Raw genomic sequence first — 11415 nt, 5'->3', positions numbered from 1 at the left:
ATAATATAAACATATGAGTGCTTTGATTCATTGTCGGAATTTGTATTTGTCTTTTTTTCGGTCAGATAAATCGTTTTTAATAATAATAATAACTATTATGATCAGTGGTCAACAAATTCCAGGAAATCTCCAAAATAACATTTTTCTAAATTTATGTTACAAAAATAGCCCTCAAAAACTAAAATGACCAAAATAGCATTTTATCTTTTGAAAATTTAAATTTTTTTTTTTTTTCAAAATTTGAAATCTTATCTCAAAACTCCACTCCCCAACTCTAAACCCTAAAACCTAAACTCTAAAACCTAAACTCTAAACCCTAAACCTTAAACTCTAAACCATAAACCCTAAATCCTAAACCCTAAATCCTAAACCCCACCCCTTAACCCTAAACCCTAAATCCTAAACCCCACCCCTTAACTCTAAACCCTAAACCCCACCCCCAAACTCTAAATCCTAAACCCTAAACCTTAAATCCTAAACTCCACCCCTTAACTCTAAACCCTAATGTCTAAATTAATTTACCTTTGGAGTATAAGTGTATATTTATCTCTTTTGATAAAGCATTAAGTGCTATTTTTGTCATTTTTATTTTTAGAAACTATATTTGTAACAAAAACTTTTTTATTGCTATCATAGTCATTTTATTTTCCTTTGATCCGTTTGTGGTGATTTGTAGGCACGTCCTTGGAAATGCTAGTAGTGGCGAACCTTAAACCTTAACATCTTATTAAAAATGTGTATTTGTTAAAAAAATATTATTAATATAACACAAGTCAAAACAAAAATTAAATTTTCTGAAAAGACTTAAAATCTGTTAAAAAATTAAACTCTTTTAAAATTATGTATAAAAAATACAACCACCTCTCACATCTTATTTCAATATCGTTATTAAAATATATATTTTTGCTACTTTTTTCTTAAATCTTTTTAAAATTAGTCTTTCATGATTTTATCTTCTTTTGCCATCGATTTATCAATGGTAAGTAAGAAATACAGAATACCGGATTAAATAAATTCATTTGAAAAGTTCAGGGGTGAATTTAGGAAGCTTTACTAACAATCGGGGTGTTTTCAAGATTAAAAAGGTTATAAGGGCAATATCCACAAAAACCAGCGAGCACTTTTCAATATTTAAAATTTTCTAAAAAGAAGAAGAAAAGCCCTAAAGCTTTCAAGAGAAGACACTGACGAAGAGGAGAAGACCTCTTCAAATGCTCGCGCGAACTCTCTTCCTCCAAAGTAAACCATAGAACCAACTTTCTCTCCCTCACTCACATTCCCTAGAAGACGAACGAAAATGGCGAACAAGCTCAAAGTCGAAGAACTCCGTGCAAAGCTCGCCGAGCGCGGACTCAGCACCACCGGACTCAAATCCGTTCTGGTATCCATCTCTCTCTTAATCGCATTTAACCTCTTCTCTTCTCGTATCGATTCGAATTTTGAAGTTTTGGTGTTTCGGATAGGTGGAGAGGCTCGAAGAGGCTATCGCGGAAGACGCGAAGAAGGACGAATCGAAGAGGAAGAGGAAACGAAACCTAGATTCTTCGGACGGTGCTGATGAATCGAACAAACTGATTGCGATTGGCGAGCTTCGTGCGATGAATGTGAAGGAGTTGCGCGAGGAAGCTAGTAAGAGAGGCTTAGTCGAAACAGGTACGAAGAAAGACCTTCTCGAGAGGCTCTGCAACGACGCAAACAACGATTCCATTGCCCCAGTCAAATCAGGTATACGCGTTTGTTCATTCTATAGACAATTTGGCACTGTTTATGTTGATATGTTCTCGGTAGCATTAGTTAGCAGGAGATCTTGATTTGGTGATTGATATGCTTTGACTCTGGTCTTACTCGGTAGCATTAGTTTGCAGGAGATCTCGATTGATTTGGTGAACCACGTTAAATCTCACTTATCGCATTTATTTATCTGTTTTCCTTGTTGTTGTCTCGCATCCATTATATCAGTTTATACCAATGCTCTTATTGACATTTCCAGGGACAGATGGAGCTGAAGATGGCGATGATGGCTTAGAAGAAGAAAAGAAAGAAGAGAAGATTGCAATTGACGAGCTTCGTGCAATGAATGTGAAGGAGTTGCGCGAGGAAGCTAGTAAGAGAGGCTTAGCTACAACTGGTACCAAAAAGGTGCTTCTCGAGAGGCTCTGCAACGACGCAAACAATGATTCCAGTGCCTCAGTCAAGTCAGGTAAATAGGTTTATGTTGATATGCCATGTGACCCAGTAGCATTAGTTAGCTTGGAGTTCTCGAGTTGGTGAACCATTTTAAATCTCTGTGTTTGATTACTTTAATTTTTACGCATAATCTTCTTGCATCCGTTACAATCTTCTTAAAAAATATTTCTAGAAAACTCGTTTCGTTTAGGTCTGATTAGGCGATTTTTATAACACTTATGCCAATGTTCTTATTGACAATTTAAGGGACAGATGGAGCTGAAGATGACGATGATGGCTTTGAGGAAGAAAAGAAAGAAGAGAAAATCGTAACTGCCACAAAGAAGGGAGCAGCGGTGTTGGATCAGTGGATTCCTGATAACATAAAGAGCCAGTACCACGTTCTACAAAGGGCAAGTTCTTTACTTTCATCTTATTGTGTTCATGAATGTGCCTATTTCTTTCAGATTGTCATTGACTTAAGTTTTTTGTTGTTGAATGTTGTAGGGTGATGATGTTTATGATGCCATGTTGAATCAGACAAATGTCAGGGATAATAATAACAAGTTCTTTGTCCTACAAGTGCTAGGTTAGTCCTTGACAGATTATGATTAGTAAGATGAGACTTATCTTGTTATGGAGGAACTATTGGAAGCTGCTATTGCTTTTGATTTATCTCTCAATTCCATTTTTTCATCAATATGTGTGTGATATATGCGCAGAGTCTGATAACAAGAAAACATATATGGTCTACTTCAGATGGGGAAGAGTTGGTGTGAAAGGACAGAGTAAACTAGACGGACCTTTTCACTCATGGGATCGTGCAATAGATATATTTAGCAATAAGTTCCTTGATAAGACAAAGAATTTTTGGTCTGACAGAAAGGAGTTTATACCTCATACTAAGTCCTATACATGGCTCGAAATGGACTATGGCAAAGAAGATAATGATTCAGCTGTTGTGAGTATTTTGGAATCCGTTACTGATGCCTCTATAATTTATTCTTTAACAATTTTTGATGTGGAATGAGACAATATTTCAAGGAAACTTTTCTCGGCTTATCGCTGTTCTGAAGATCATTTCTGTATTGTCTTCTCAGGCCAATGATGTTCCCAAATCATCTTCTGAAGTTAAACCGGAGGAATCAAAACTAGATCCCCAAGTTGCCAAGTTCATCTCTCTTATATGCAATGTTAGCATGATGGCACAGCACATGATGGAAATAGGTTAGTCTCTTCCTTACTTTATTTTTTTTACTTCTAGCTGATTGTCATTCTGCCTCTCATATACTTTCGATGTTTGATTTTGAAGGATACAACGCTAACAAATTGCCACTTGGCAAGCTAAGCAAGTCCACAATAACAAAGGTAAAAATAGAAAATGTTTTTTTGGGGTCATCTTGTATTTTGTTGTGATATCAGATAATAGCTCTGCTTGGATCTCTATAGGGTTATGAAGTGTTGAAGAGAATCTCGGAGGTAATGAGCCGGTTTGATAGAGCGAGGCTTGAGGAACTCAGTGGGTATGTATCTGGTTAATTGCTAGACTAAGTGTTGCGTTTAGTGGAATATATAACCATTTTCCACAAAGAAATCAGATTCAAGCTTGTCTAACTTTGTATCATTATTGATGCAGAGAGTTCTATACTGTGATACCTCATGATTTTGGTTTCAAGAAAATGAGTAAGTTCATATACACTTTACATGTGTGCTAAAATTGATTAAACATTCACTAACTATATGAAATGCGACTTGTAACAGGTCAGTTTGTTATAGACACTCCCCAAAAGTTGAAACAGAAAATAGAAATGGTAAGTTGGTAGCTCTTTCTACTGTTTTGGTCTTTAAAAAGTTAATAGTCTGATGCTACATGTTATGTGTAGTTTTTAACACATCACTATCTAATGTCAGGTTGAAGCATTAGGTGAAATCGAACTCGCGACAAAGTTGTTGTCTATCGACCCTGGATTGATGGTAAGTCAGTCAGTCTATGTGGTTTTAAGGCATCAAGCCACTTCTTCATATAGTTCTTTAATGATATGGCATTATTTTCTTGCAATGACTGTAGGATGATCCTTTATATTATCACTACCAGCAACTGAATTGTGGATTGACGCCAGTAGGAGCCGATTCAGAAGAGTTCTCTATGGTATATTGAAGGAGCATTTGTTTCTTACGAGTATTCAAACATGTCTGTGTTTCTTATACCTTTCGCTGTCTTCTCCTTATTGCGAAATCAGGTTGCCAATTACATGGAGAACACTCATGCAAAAACGCATTCGGGATACACAGTTGAGATTTCTCAGCTATTTAGAGCTTCAAGAGCTGGTGAAGCTGATCGATTCCAACAGGTATGTCTTGTCTTTACCGTACACTACTAATCTGATTTCTCATTTTGGCACTGTAACACTTAAAAATTTTCTTGGCAGTTCTCAAGTTCGAAGAATAGGATGCTACTTTGGCATGGGTCACGTCTCACTAACTGGGCTGGTATTTTATCTCAAGGTAACTACAGGTTTCTCTGTTTTTATTTTTCTTCTTTTTTCTCTGTTTTCATTGTGTAGTAAAGTGAACTCCTATGGGACACAACCAAACAGGTCTTCGGATAGCTCCTCCTGAAGCGCCAGTAACTGGTTACATGTTTGGGAAAGGGGTTTACTTTGCCGACATGTTCTCCAAGAGTGCAAACTATTGCTACGCTAACAGTGGTGCTAATGACGGCGTCCTGCTCCTCTGCGAGGTATACTCTCTTCTTCTCTCTTCTTAGTTTATATGGACAACAACAAAATGGTTCTATGTGTTAGTAGCAGTACCTCTATGTATTTTTATGTTTCGTAATGATCAAAACTTCTTTAGGTTGCTTTGGGAGACATGAATGAGCTTCTGAATTCGGATTATAACGCGGATAAATTGCCTCCGGGGAAGCTAAGGTACACTGATAAATCTCATTAATACATCACACAAATTCTTTATGATTTTCAGGATTTCTATTGTATAAAAACTTGATTTGTAACTCTGATGGTTGCAGCACAAAAGGTGTGGGGAGAACAGCACCAAACCCATCAGAGGCTAAGACACTAGAAGACGGTGTTGTTGTTCCACTTGGCAAACCAGTGGATCATTCAAGCTCCAAGGTTTGGCTTTCTTTGTGTTTTAACACATTTTTTTCACCAAATCATAATTACATAAATTCACAGATCGATTTTGTTTGGCTTTTTTTTTTGCAGGGGACTTTATTGTACAACGAGTACATTGTCTACAATACGGAACAAATCAAGATGCGATATGTGATCCAAGTCAAATTCAACTACAAGTACTGAAAACACTTACGTAGAGTATTGAACCGACCAGCTCATATTCAACACTTTGATGCTTATTGGACTTGTTTTTGCATTCGGCTTGGGATATAACCCAATGAGTGTACCCCACTAGTGTGCTTTAAGAAAGCTTGTTATGTGTGCGTTCGGCTCTCATCTCGCTAATCTGAACTTGGACTTTTTCTTTGTAAATGTCTGTTTTTAAAATAAGATATTTATTTCTGCATTTTAATTGATTTGAAAATCCATATACAATTTACAAATCTTTGCATAATTTGTTGACATGTCTATGAGCAATGAGAATCATTTGTTTGTCATATGATCAAAACAATTGATAAACATGTGAATTACAATGCAGTGACGTTATAACAGATTTTGTGTATCATTTTAACCATCATCCACAGTTTCTGCAACTCCAATAACTGCAGACAGATCCTGAACTTGATCTTACAAGTTTTACATGTATAAATAGTTAAATACCATGTAAACCCATCAAGTGATAAACAAGCTTCCATTAAAGAAACTGAATGAGCAACTCATAAAAACAAATTAACTTGTATATGAAACAGTTTCCTTTGTCTGTCTTGAGTTGAACTGTAAACTTGATGGGTGGGATGACCCATGCAGTAGCTAGAGTGGAAACAGTGTTGCCAAATTCTGTTCCAGTTCAAAACAAGTTCTGTTGACTGTGTGAACAGATGAGTTGGAATTACAATGCTGTGAAGTTTCTCCAAGAACTGCAGACAATTCCGGAGCTTAACTTTATTTAGAAGACATTGTTGTTTATTTCAGAGCTCTTCAAATCCCTGTTCATCTCCATCTTCTTCCACCCTCTCAAACTCTTGTCTCCATTTCTCCATCTGTAAAAGTAAGATCTAATTAACTGTAGAAAAATGACTAAAGTAATGGAGACCTAATTGGGTTGTATCTCTATTACCTGATCATCTGAAAACTTGAGCTGTTGTGCAATAAACATAATCTTGTCATTGTTTACTTGTGAATGTAATACAACGCCTAAACTCGCAGCGATCTCTTCATAGCTAACTATCTGCACCTTGAAACCGTTGCTCATGAACAGCTTCTCCATCCAATTTTTCAAATCAGACTGCGCTCAAGGCCGCATAAAGATTATAAAGCGAAAGATGTCCACTTTGGTTTTAAGTTAGAATGTCCAAAGTCAGATAGTTAAGAGATCAAAGTAGTGACCTGGTCTATGATATCTATAGGCAATTCTCCAATGAGATAGCTTTCATTCATGGCTAAGCTACTAACTGCTGATAAAATCGCTTCAAAGCTCGATTGTGACTCGAGAGGTAAGCCCTGTTTGTGAATAGAAAGAATCATAACATTCATACAAATTGCAGGAAAGGATAGAAGATTTGATAGAGAAAACACATATCATCATCACCTGCATTGCCCATATACTTGGCCGGTTCCCACTAAACCCTTTGGACCGTAAACATTGCTCTATGTCTCCTGATTCCACAGGAAGGTGAAAGAACATGCAACCTTTAGGAAGCCTAGCTCCCACACCTGGAACAATGTAACAATCACCACACCATAATAATTATGGAGCATCTAAGTCCCGGCAAAACTAGAGGCAAACAAACAGTGTCGTCTCAAATTATTTCTAGTCTCTGTTCAAAAATTATACTAACTGTATATTTAACTATGTAATGATGTAGATTTAAAAGATGTCTAATGTTTTTAAGATTTATAAATATATCTAAGAACTTAATTTTAGACTTCAATTATATATTTATTTTAAAAAATTCTTGTTTTTTTTTATACTCAAGATCCTGTTTGACTGGTCCACTTGCACAGGGTAAAAGAAAGATCATAGTGGACAATGGACACTGTAAAGCATTAACCTTGAAGCTTGTCAGATGCTATATCGAAAACCTTTTGTGGTGAAACATCAAAGATCATAGTAGAAGATGGCCAGTTAAGCCTATAAGGACGAGTATCCATCCCATCTGTGAACAAGACAACCTGCAAAGATGTGATATCACTATTACACATAAACAATAATACTTACATAGAATTAAGAATGAGACAATTGAAGTAAGTTAAGTAAAGTAACCTGCTTTAGTCCATCAATGCGTTTAGCTGTATGTAACAACTTGTCATCAATAAACTTTGTTGCAAGACAGTAATGATGGTGTTGGTGTTTATGGATGTTCGGTTCCTTGTTTGTAAAAGGAGGAAAGAAGCATGCGGCATAAGGGTCGATGAATAGAGGCTCTGCTTTGCATAAATTACAAACCTTTTTAAGTCAAATTAAGCTAATTTGATCAAACAGTAAAGCGAGTGTTAAGTGTTCGACGAAATGCCTCAGAGAAAGTCAACACATAAAAGGAGATATGAGAGAGATTGCCTGTTCGATTGGTTTCTCCCAGACGAAGAGACGCTGAATGAATAGCTGATTGGATTAAGGGGTCGCTATCTTCTCTGAGCTCTGCCCTCGCTGAACGAGCGACGGTTTTCAGAGTTCGACGGCGACGGGGTGCGGTGGCCGGAAAGTGCAGAGGTGGAGCACATAGACCTTGCATCAGTGATGATGATTATCGCTGAATCTGAATCTCGATGATGATGATAACACCTCTGATGGAAGCAGAGGTTTTCAAGTAGATCATATGTGTTTTTTTTAGTTTGACTGTCCGTAATTAATTCATAATTGTCATAATCTCCAGCTGATAATCAAAAAGGATTTAAAAATATCTCCACAAATCAAAATCATCTTACTTCTTCTTTTTGTCTTCTACAAGGAGAAGAAGATTTTGATCAAAATTACAATTAGTTTTCTAAGAATATAGTACATCATAATTAACTTGATTGAATATGATATGGTGCTTTGATCATTCCATAACTGTAATAAACTCCAATAATAAGAAAAACGACTTGGTAGTGAGACATAAAATTTTCAAAAAATTCATATATTAACTCAAAGTCGATTCTAAACTTATAGTCTAAATTTATATTACTAGTAAAAACAAATCAAGTGTCAAATATACTTAAAATAGCAAATATTCAGCTTAGGACATTATGGAGTCAATGACGTTTGCCCACATTGTGAATCAGAATAAACTGTGGAGTGAGATGTATGCTCGGCTTCTATCTGAGGTGGTGACTGATTATGAATGTTTAGTTAGAATCAAGAATCACAAGACTTAAAAGTATATTCTGGAGATTTGCATTATTGTCTTTCCCTAGCCAGCAATTTTGTTTTGCCTCTTATTGTTTGAACAAGTTGTAGACGAAGACGTTATCATCATGGCAAATATGCTCATCACCATCGGCGGCAGATACTTTGGCCCAACGGGAGATTATGTGAAAGGAGACTCTCTCTCTCTCTTCAGCTTGACTTGTGTGTGGGGACGCAATTTTCTCTATTCATTTCAAGCGTCACATCAACCAACTATGCACATGACTAAATGCAAGAGTAAACTGGGTCTTTCACACATAAAATTTCATATATTTCAAAGTCAACGTACAACACGGTCCCACATCTCGTGGCGATAGGGGATGTTTTCTACAATTAATGTAAAATTCACCTCCCACTGGAAGCGGAGACTATAGAATTAACCATCGAAGACCCACATGTAAACATGCCTGTCTCGCTAAGTCCGTGGTGGATTTCCAACCTCATCATCTCGTTCCCACGCAAGTCAGAAGGCGACAAATCTGGTAATATTGAATCCCCCATAAGATAATGTAACACTTGTCTCATAGTTGGTCTAGCATGTGGGTTGGAGTGAGAGCACAACAAACCTAGCTTCAAAACCATTTCGACCTCTATTCGGTCATATTCCGTCCCTAGCTTCGGGTCCTTGGCGTCCAAGATGTTTCCCTCATTCCAAAATCCAAAAACCCAATCCAAGATAAAGACCCTCTGATCACCATTCTCGTTCTGAATCTCGATAGGACGTCTACCGCATGCTACTTCTAGTAAAAGCACCCCAAACGCAAAAATATCGGTAGCGGTAGTGGCCCGTCCTGTCCTGACGTGATCAGGGGCTAGGTATCCCCATGTTCCAGCGACTAGCGTGGTTTGAGGGTCTGACCCGTGACCGCACAGTCGAGCTAAACCGAAATCCCCGAGTCTCCCATTGTACTCCGAGTCTAACAAGACGTTGCTGGCTTTGATGTCACGGTGAATCACCACTTGTTCCCATTCCTTGTGAAGGTAGAATAAGGCGGATGCCACACCTTTAATGACCTTAAACCTCTGTTTCCAGTCGAGAGTTACCTCTGGACTATTGTGCAAATACTTGTCTAAGCTTCCGTTAGGCATGTACTCGTACACCAGAAGAAGCTCGTCCCTCCTGCGGCAATAACCCATGAGAGGGACTAAGTTCCGATGACTCATCCGACCGATACTCACGACCTCAGACACAAACTCTTTCAACCCTTGATGGGATTTGCTCGAGACTCTTTTCACAGCGATCTCTTTCTTTGTCCTTGGCATGACACCTCTGTAAACAGTTCCAAACCCACCGGCTCCGAGAAGGTCCTTCTCATCAAACCCTCCGGTCGCGTAATACAAGTCCTTGAACTTCATTCGGTTCTTCCCAAGCCTTGTTTCCCAATCTTCGAGCTCCTCCTTAAACCTCCTCCTCCTCTTCACGACGAAGCGCACGAGTATGATGAGCGTGGAAATAAACAAGAAGGGAATCAAAAATATGCAAACCGACGGCATCCAGGTCTTGTAGATGCTGTATAGTCTTTTCCGCTCCCACCTCGGAAGTTTGGGAAGTTTTGATAACTCCAACGGTGGAGCATTCCCTTTCACCCGGAAACTCCACCCGAGAACATAATGTTCGGACAGAATGGAACCAGTGGCAGAAGAGAAACCTACGAACATATCTTGCAAAAGAACCGAAGAAAGATCTCTGACGACCGAAACAAGCGGTTTTTTCGGTTTGTCCTTTCCGAACGGAGCCATTGTCACATCGATCTGATTGGTGTGACCATCATAATCAACCCAAACCTGCATCCGTTTGCGACTAATCAAAGTCAGATTCTTGAACTGACCTTTTATGTCCCAGTACCCAGCTGGCGAACTCTCAACAGATATCAAGCTATTGATATCTATGCCCACATGGTTATCTTCAGTGTCATTGAACTTTGGACTCTGGATCGTGTCGAACTCTATAGCGAACACATGGTTTGTGACATTACCGTCGCTTGTGATGTTGAAGAGACCCATGTACTGACTTGCGGTCGCGTAACGGAGCCTTGGGTTAGGAGCCACGACGAATGCCATGCCGTAGCCGCTAAGGCTCGGGATCTCAGAATGAATAGCGAAGACGAAAGTTGTGGAGAAGGAAGAAACGGTGCCATTTGGGAAATCTTTGAAACGGATTGGTTTGGTGTAGAAGGCGTGACCTGTTTTCTGCATGGTGTAGTTGGTTAGCTTCAAGAGACCGTTGGGCGTGACGGTGGCGATCCCTTCGAGGGATATGTCGGTGAGTGGAGGAAGGAAGCCATTGTAAGTGAAGTCAAGAGTTTGGGAAGAGGATTCTGGGAACTGAGAGAGTAGGCTGAAGAAGACAATGGTGAGGAGCTTCACGAACATGGCTTTGTATTTTTTTTTCTTAAGAAAGTTTTAGCTTAATTTATGGTGTGGAGAGTGTAGAAAAGTCAGTGTTTTTATTTTTCCAGTCAAGGGAAGACCTCGTTTAACTCGATTTCGTGGAATATTAAGACAAGACCGTTGACCAAAAAAAATAAAGAGACAAGACTTTAAAGTACGTGACCTCCTGTCAGGGATGATAGTCTGATAGTAACAGAAAATCAATTCAACGTGATTGGCGTCATTAAGAGCATGTTTATTGCTGTATCTTAACAGCATATCTTACATTAAATGTAATTAAAAGAATTAAACCAAAAATGAAAAGCAGAAAACGCGTCTCTTAATTAAGAACAATAA

General features: G+C 38.4%; 3 protein-coding genes across 7 annotated transcripts; 1 reads left to right on the top strand and 2 right to left on the bottom strand.

Annotated features, from left to right (window-relative positions):
• Positions 1-1055: 1055 nt before the first annotated feature.
• On the top strand, positions 1056-5715 carry LOC106328954 (poly [ADP-ribose] polymerase 2). Of its 5 annotated transcripts, none has more exons than XM_013767507.1 (19): positions 1056-1381; positions 1464-1725; positions 1997-2200; positions 2440-2579; positions 2674-2755; positions 2889-3127; positions 3267-3393; positions 3479-3534; positions 3616-3689; positions 3803-3849; positions 3928-3977; positions 4078-4140; positions 4235-4315; positions 4407-4517; positions 4596-4671; positions 4764-4906; positions 5023-5096; positions 5195-5300; positions 5394-5715. In XM_013767507.1, exons 1-19 carry the CDS (start codon positions 1298-1300, stop codon positions 5484-5486), a joined length of 2112 nt encoding a protein of 703 aa, XP_013622961.1. In that variant the 5' UTR covers positions 1056-1297; the 3' UTR covers positions 5487-5715. The 5 variants fall into 5 exon arrangements, with proteins under 5 accessions (XP_013622961.1, XP_013622962.1, XP_013622959.1 ...); XM_013767505.1 differs by having other exon boundaries at positions 1058-1381; positions 2434-2579; XM_013767506.1 differs by having other exon boundaries at positions 1058-1381; positions 1991-2200.
• Positions 5716-5885: 170 nt separating this feature from the next.
• LOC106331671 (putative S-adenosyl-L-methionine-dependent methyltransferase MAV_4873) lies at positions 5886-8119 on the bottom strand. The gene is given in 9 exon segments (XM_013770072.1): positions 5886-6343; positions 6421-6588; positions 6690-6803; positions 6892-7016; positions 7355-7475; positions 7567-7727; positions 7861-8047; positions 8050-8106; positions 8108-8119. Coding segments are annotated over 9 exon segments (1017 nt in total). The 3' UTR covers positions 5886-6271.
• An 819-nt stretch (positions 8120-8938) lies between these two features.
• LOC106333232 (L-type lectin-domain containing receptor kinase IV.4-like) lies at positions 8939-11064 on the bottom strand. Its single transcript, XM_013771700.1, has one exon. The coding sequence runs from the start codon at positions 11059-11061 to the stop codon at positions 9034-9036; it is 2028 nt and encodes a 675-aa protein (XP_013627154.1). The 5' UTR covers positions 11062-11064; the 3' UTR covers positions 8939-9033.
• Between the last annotated feature and the right edge of the window lie 351 nt (positions 11065-11415).

The sequence above is a fragment of the Brassica oleracea genome, chromosome C3, assembly GCF_000695525.1.
Source record: "Brassica oleracea var. oleracea cultivar TO1000 chromosome C3, BOL, whole genome shotgun sequence".
Lineage (NCBI taxonomy): Eukaryota > Viridiplantae > Streptophyta > Magnoliopsida > Brassicales > Brassicaceae > Brassica > Brassica oleracea.
This window is presented reverse-complemented; position numbering and strand designations above follow the sequence as displayed.

Bases quoted from the DNA above. Each gene is read 5' to 3' on its own strand.
- LOC106328954 (XM_013767504.1), top strand. From the start codon at position 1,298: ATGGCGAACAAGCTCAAAGTCGAAGAACTCCGTGCAAAGCTCGCCGAG. The intron at 2,580-2,673 runs GCAAGTTCTTTA...TGAATGTTGTAG, and splicing joins AGTACCACGTTCTACAAAGG to GGTGATGATGTTTATGATGC. The intron at 3,978-4,077 runs GTAAGTTGGTAG...ATCTAATGTCAG, and splicing joins TGAAACAGAAAATAGAAATG to GTTGAAGCATTAGGTGAAAT.
- LOC106333232 (XM_013771700.1), bottom strand. From the start codon at position 11,061: ATGTTCGTGAAGCTCCTCACCATTGTCTTCTTCAGCCTACTCTCTCAG.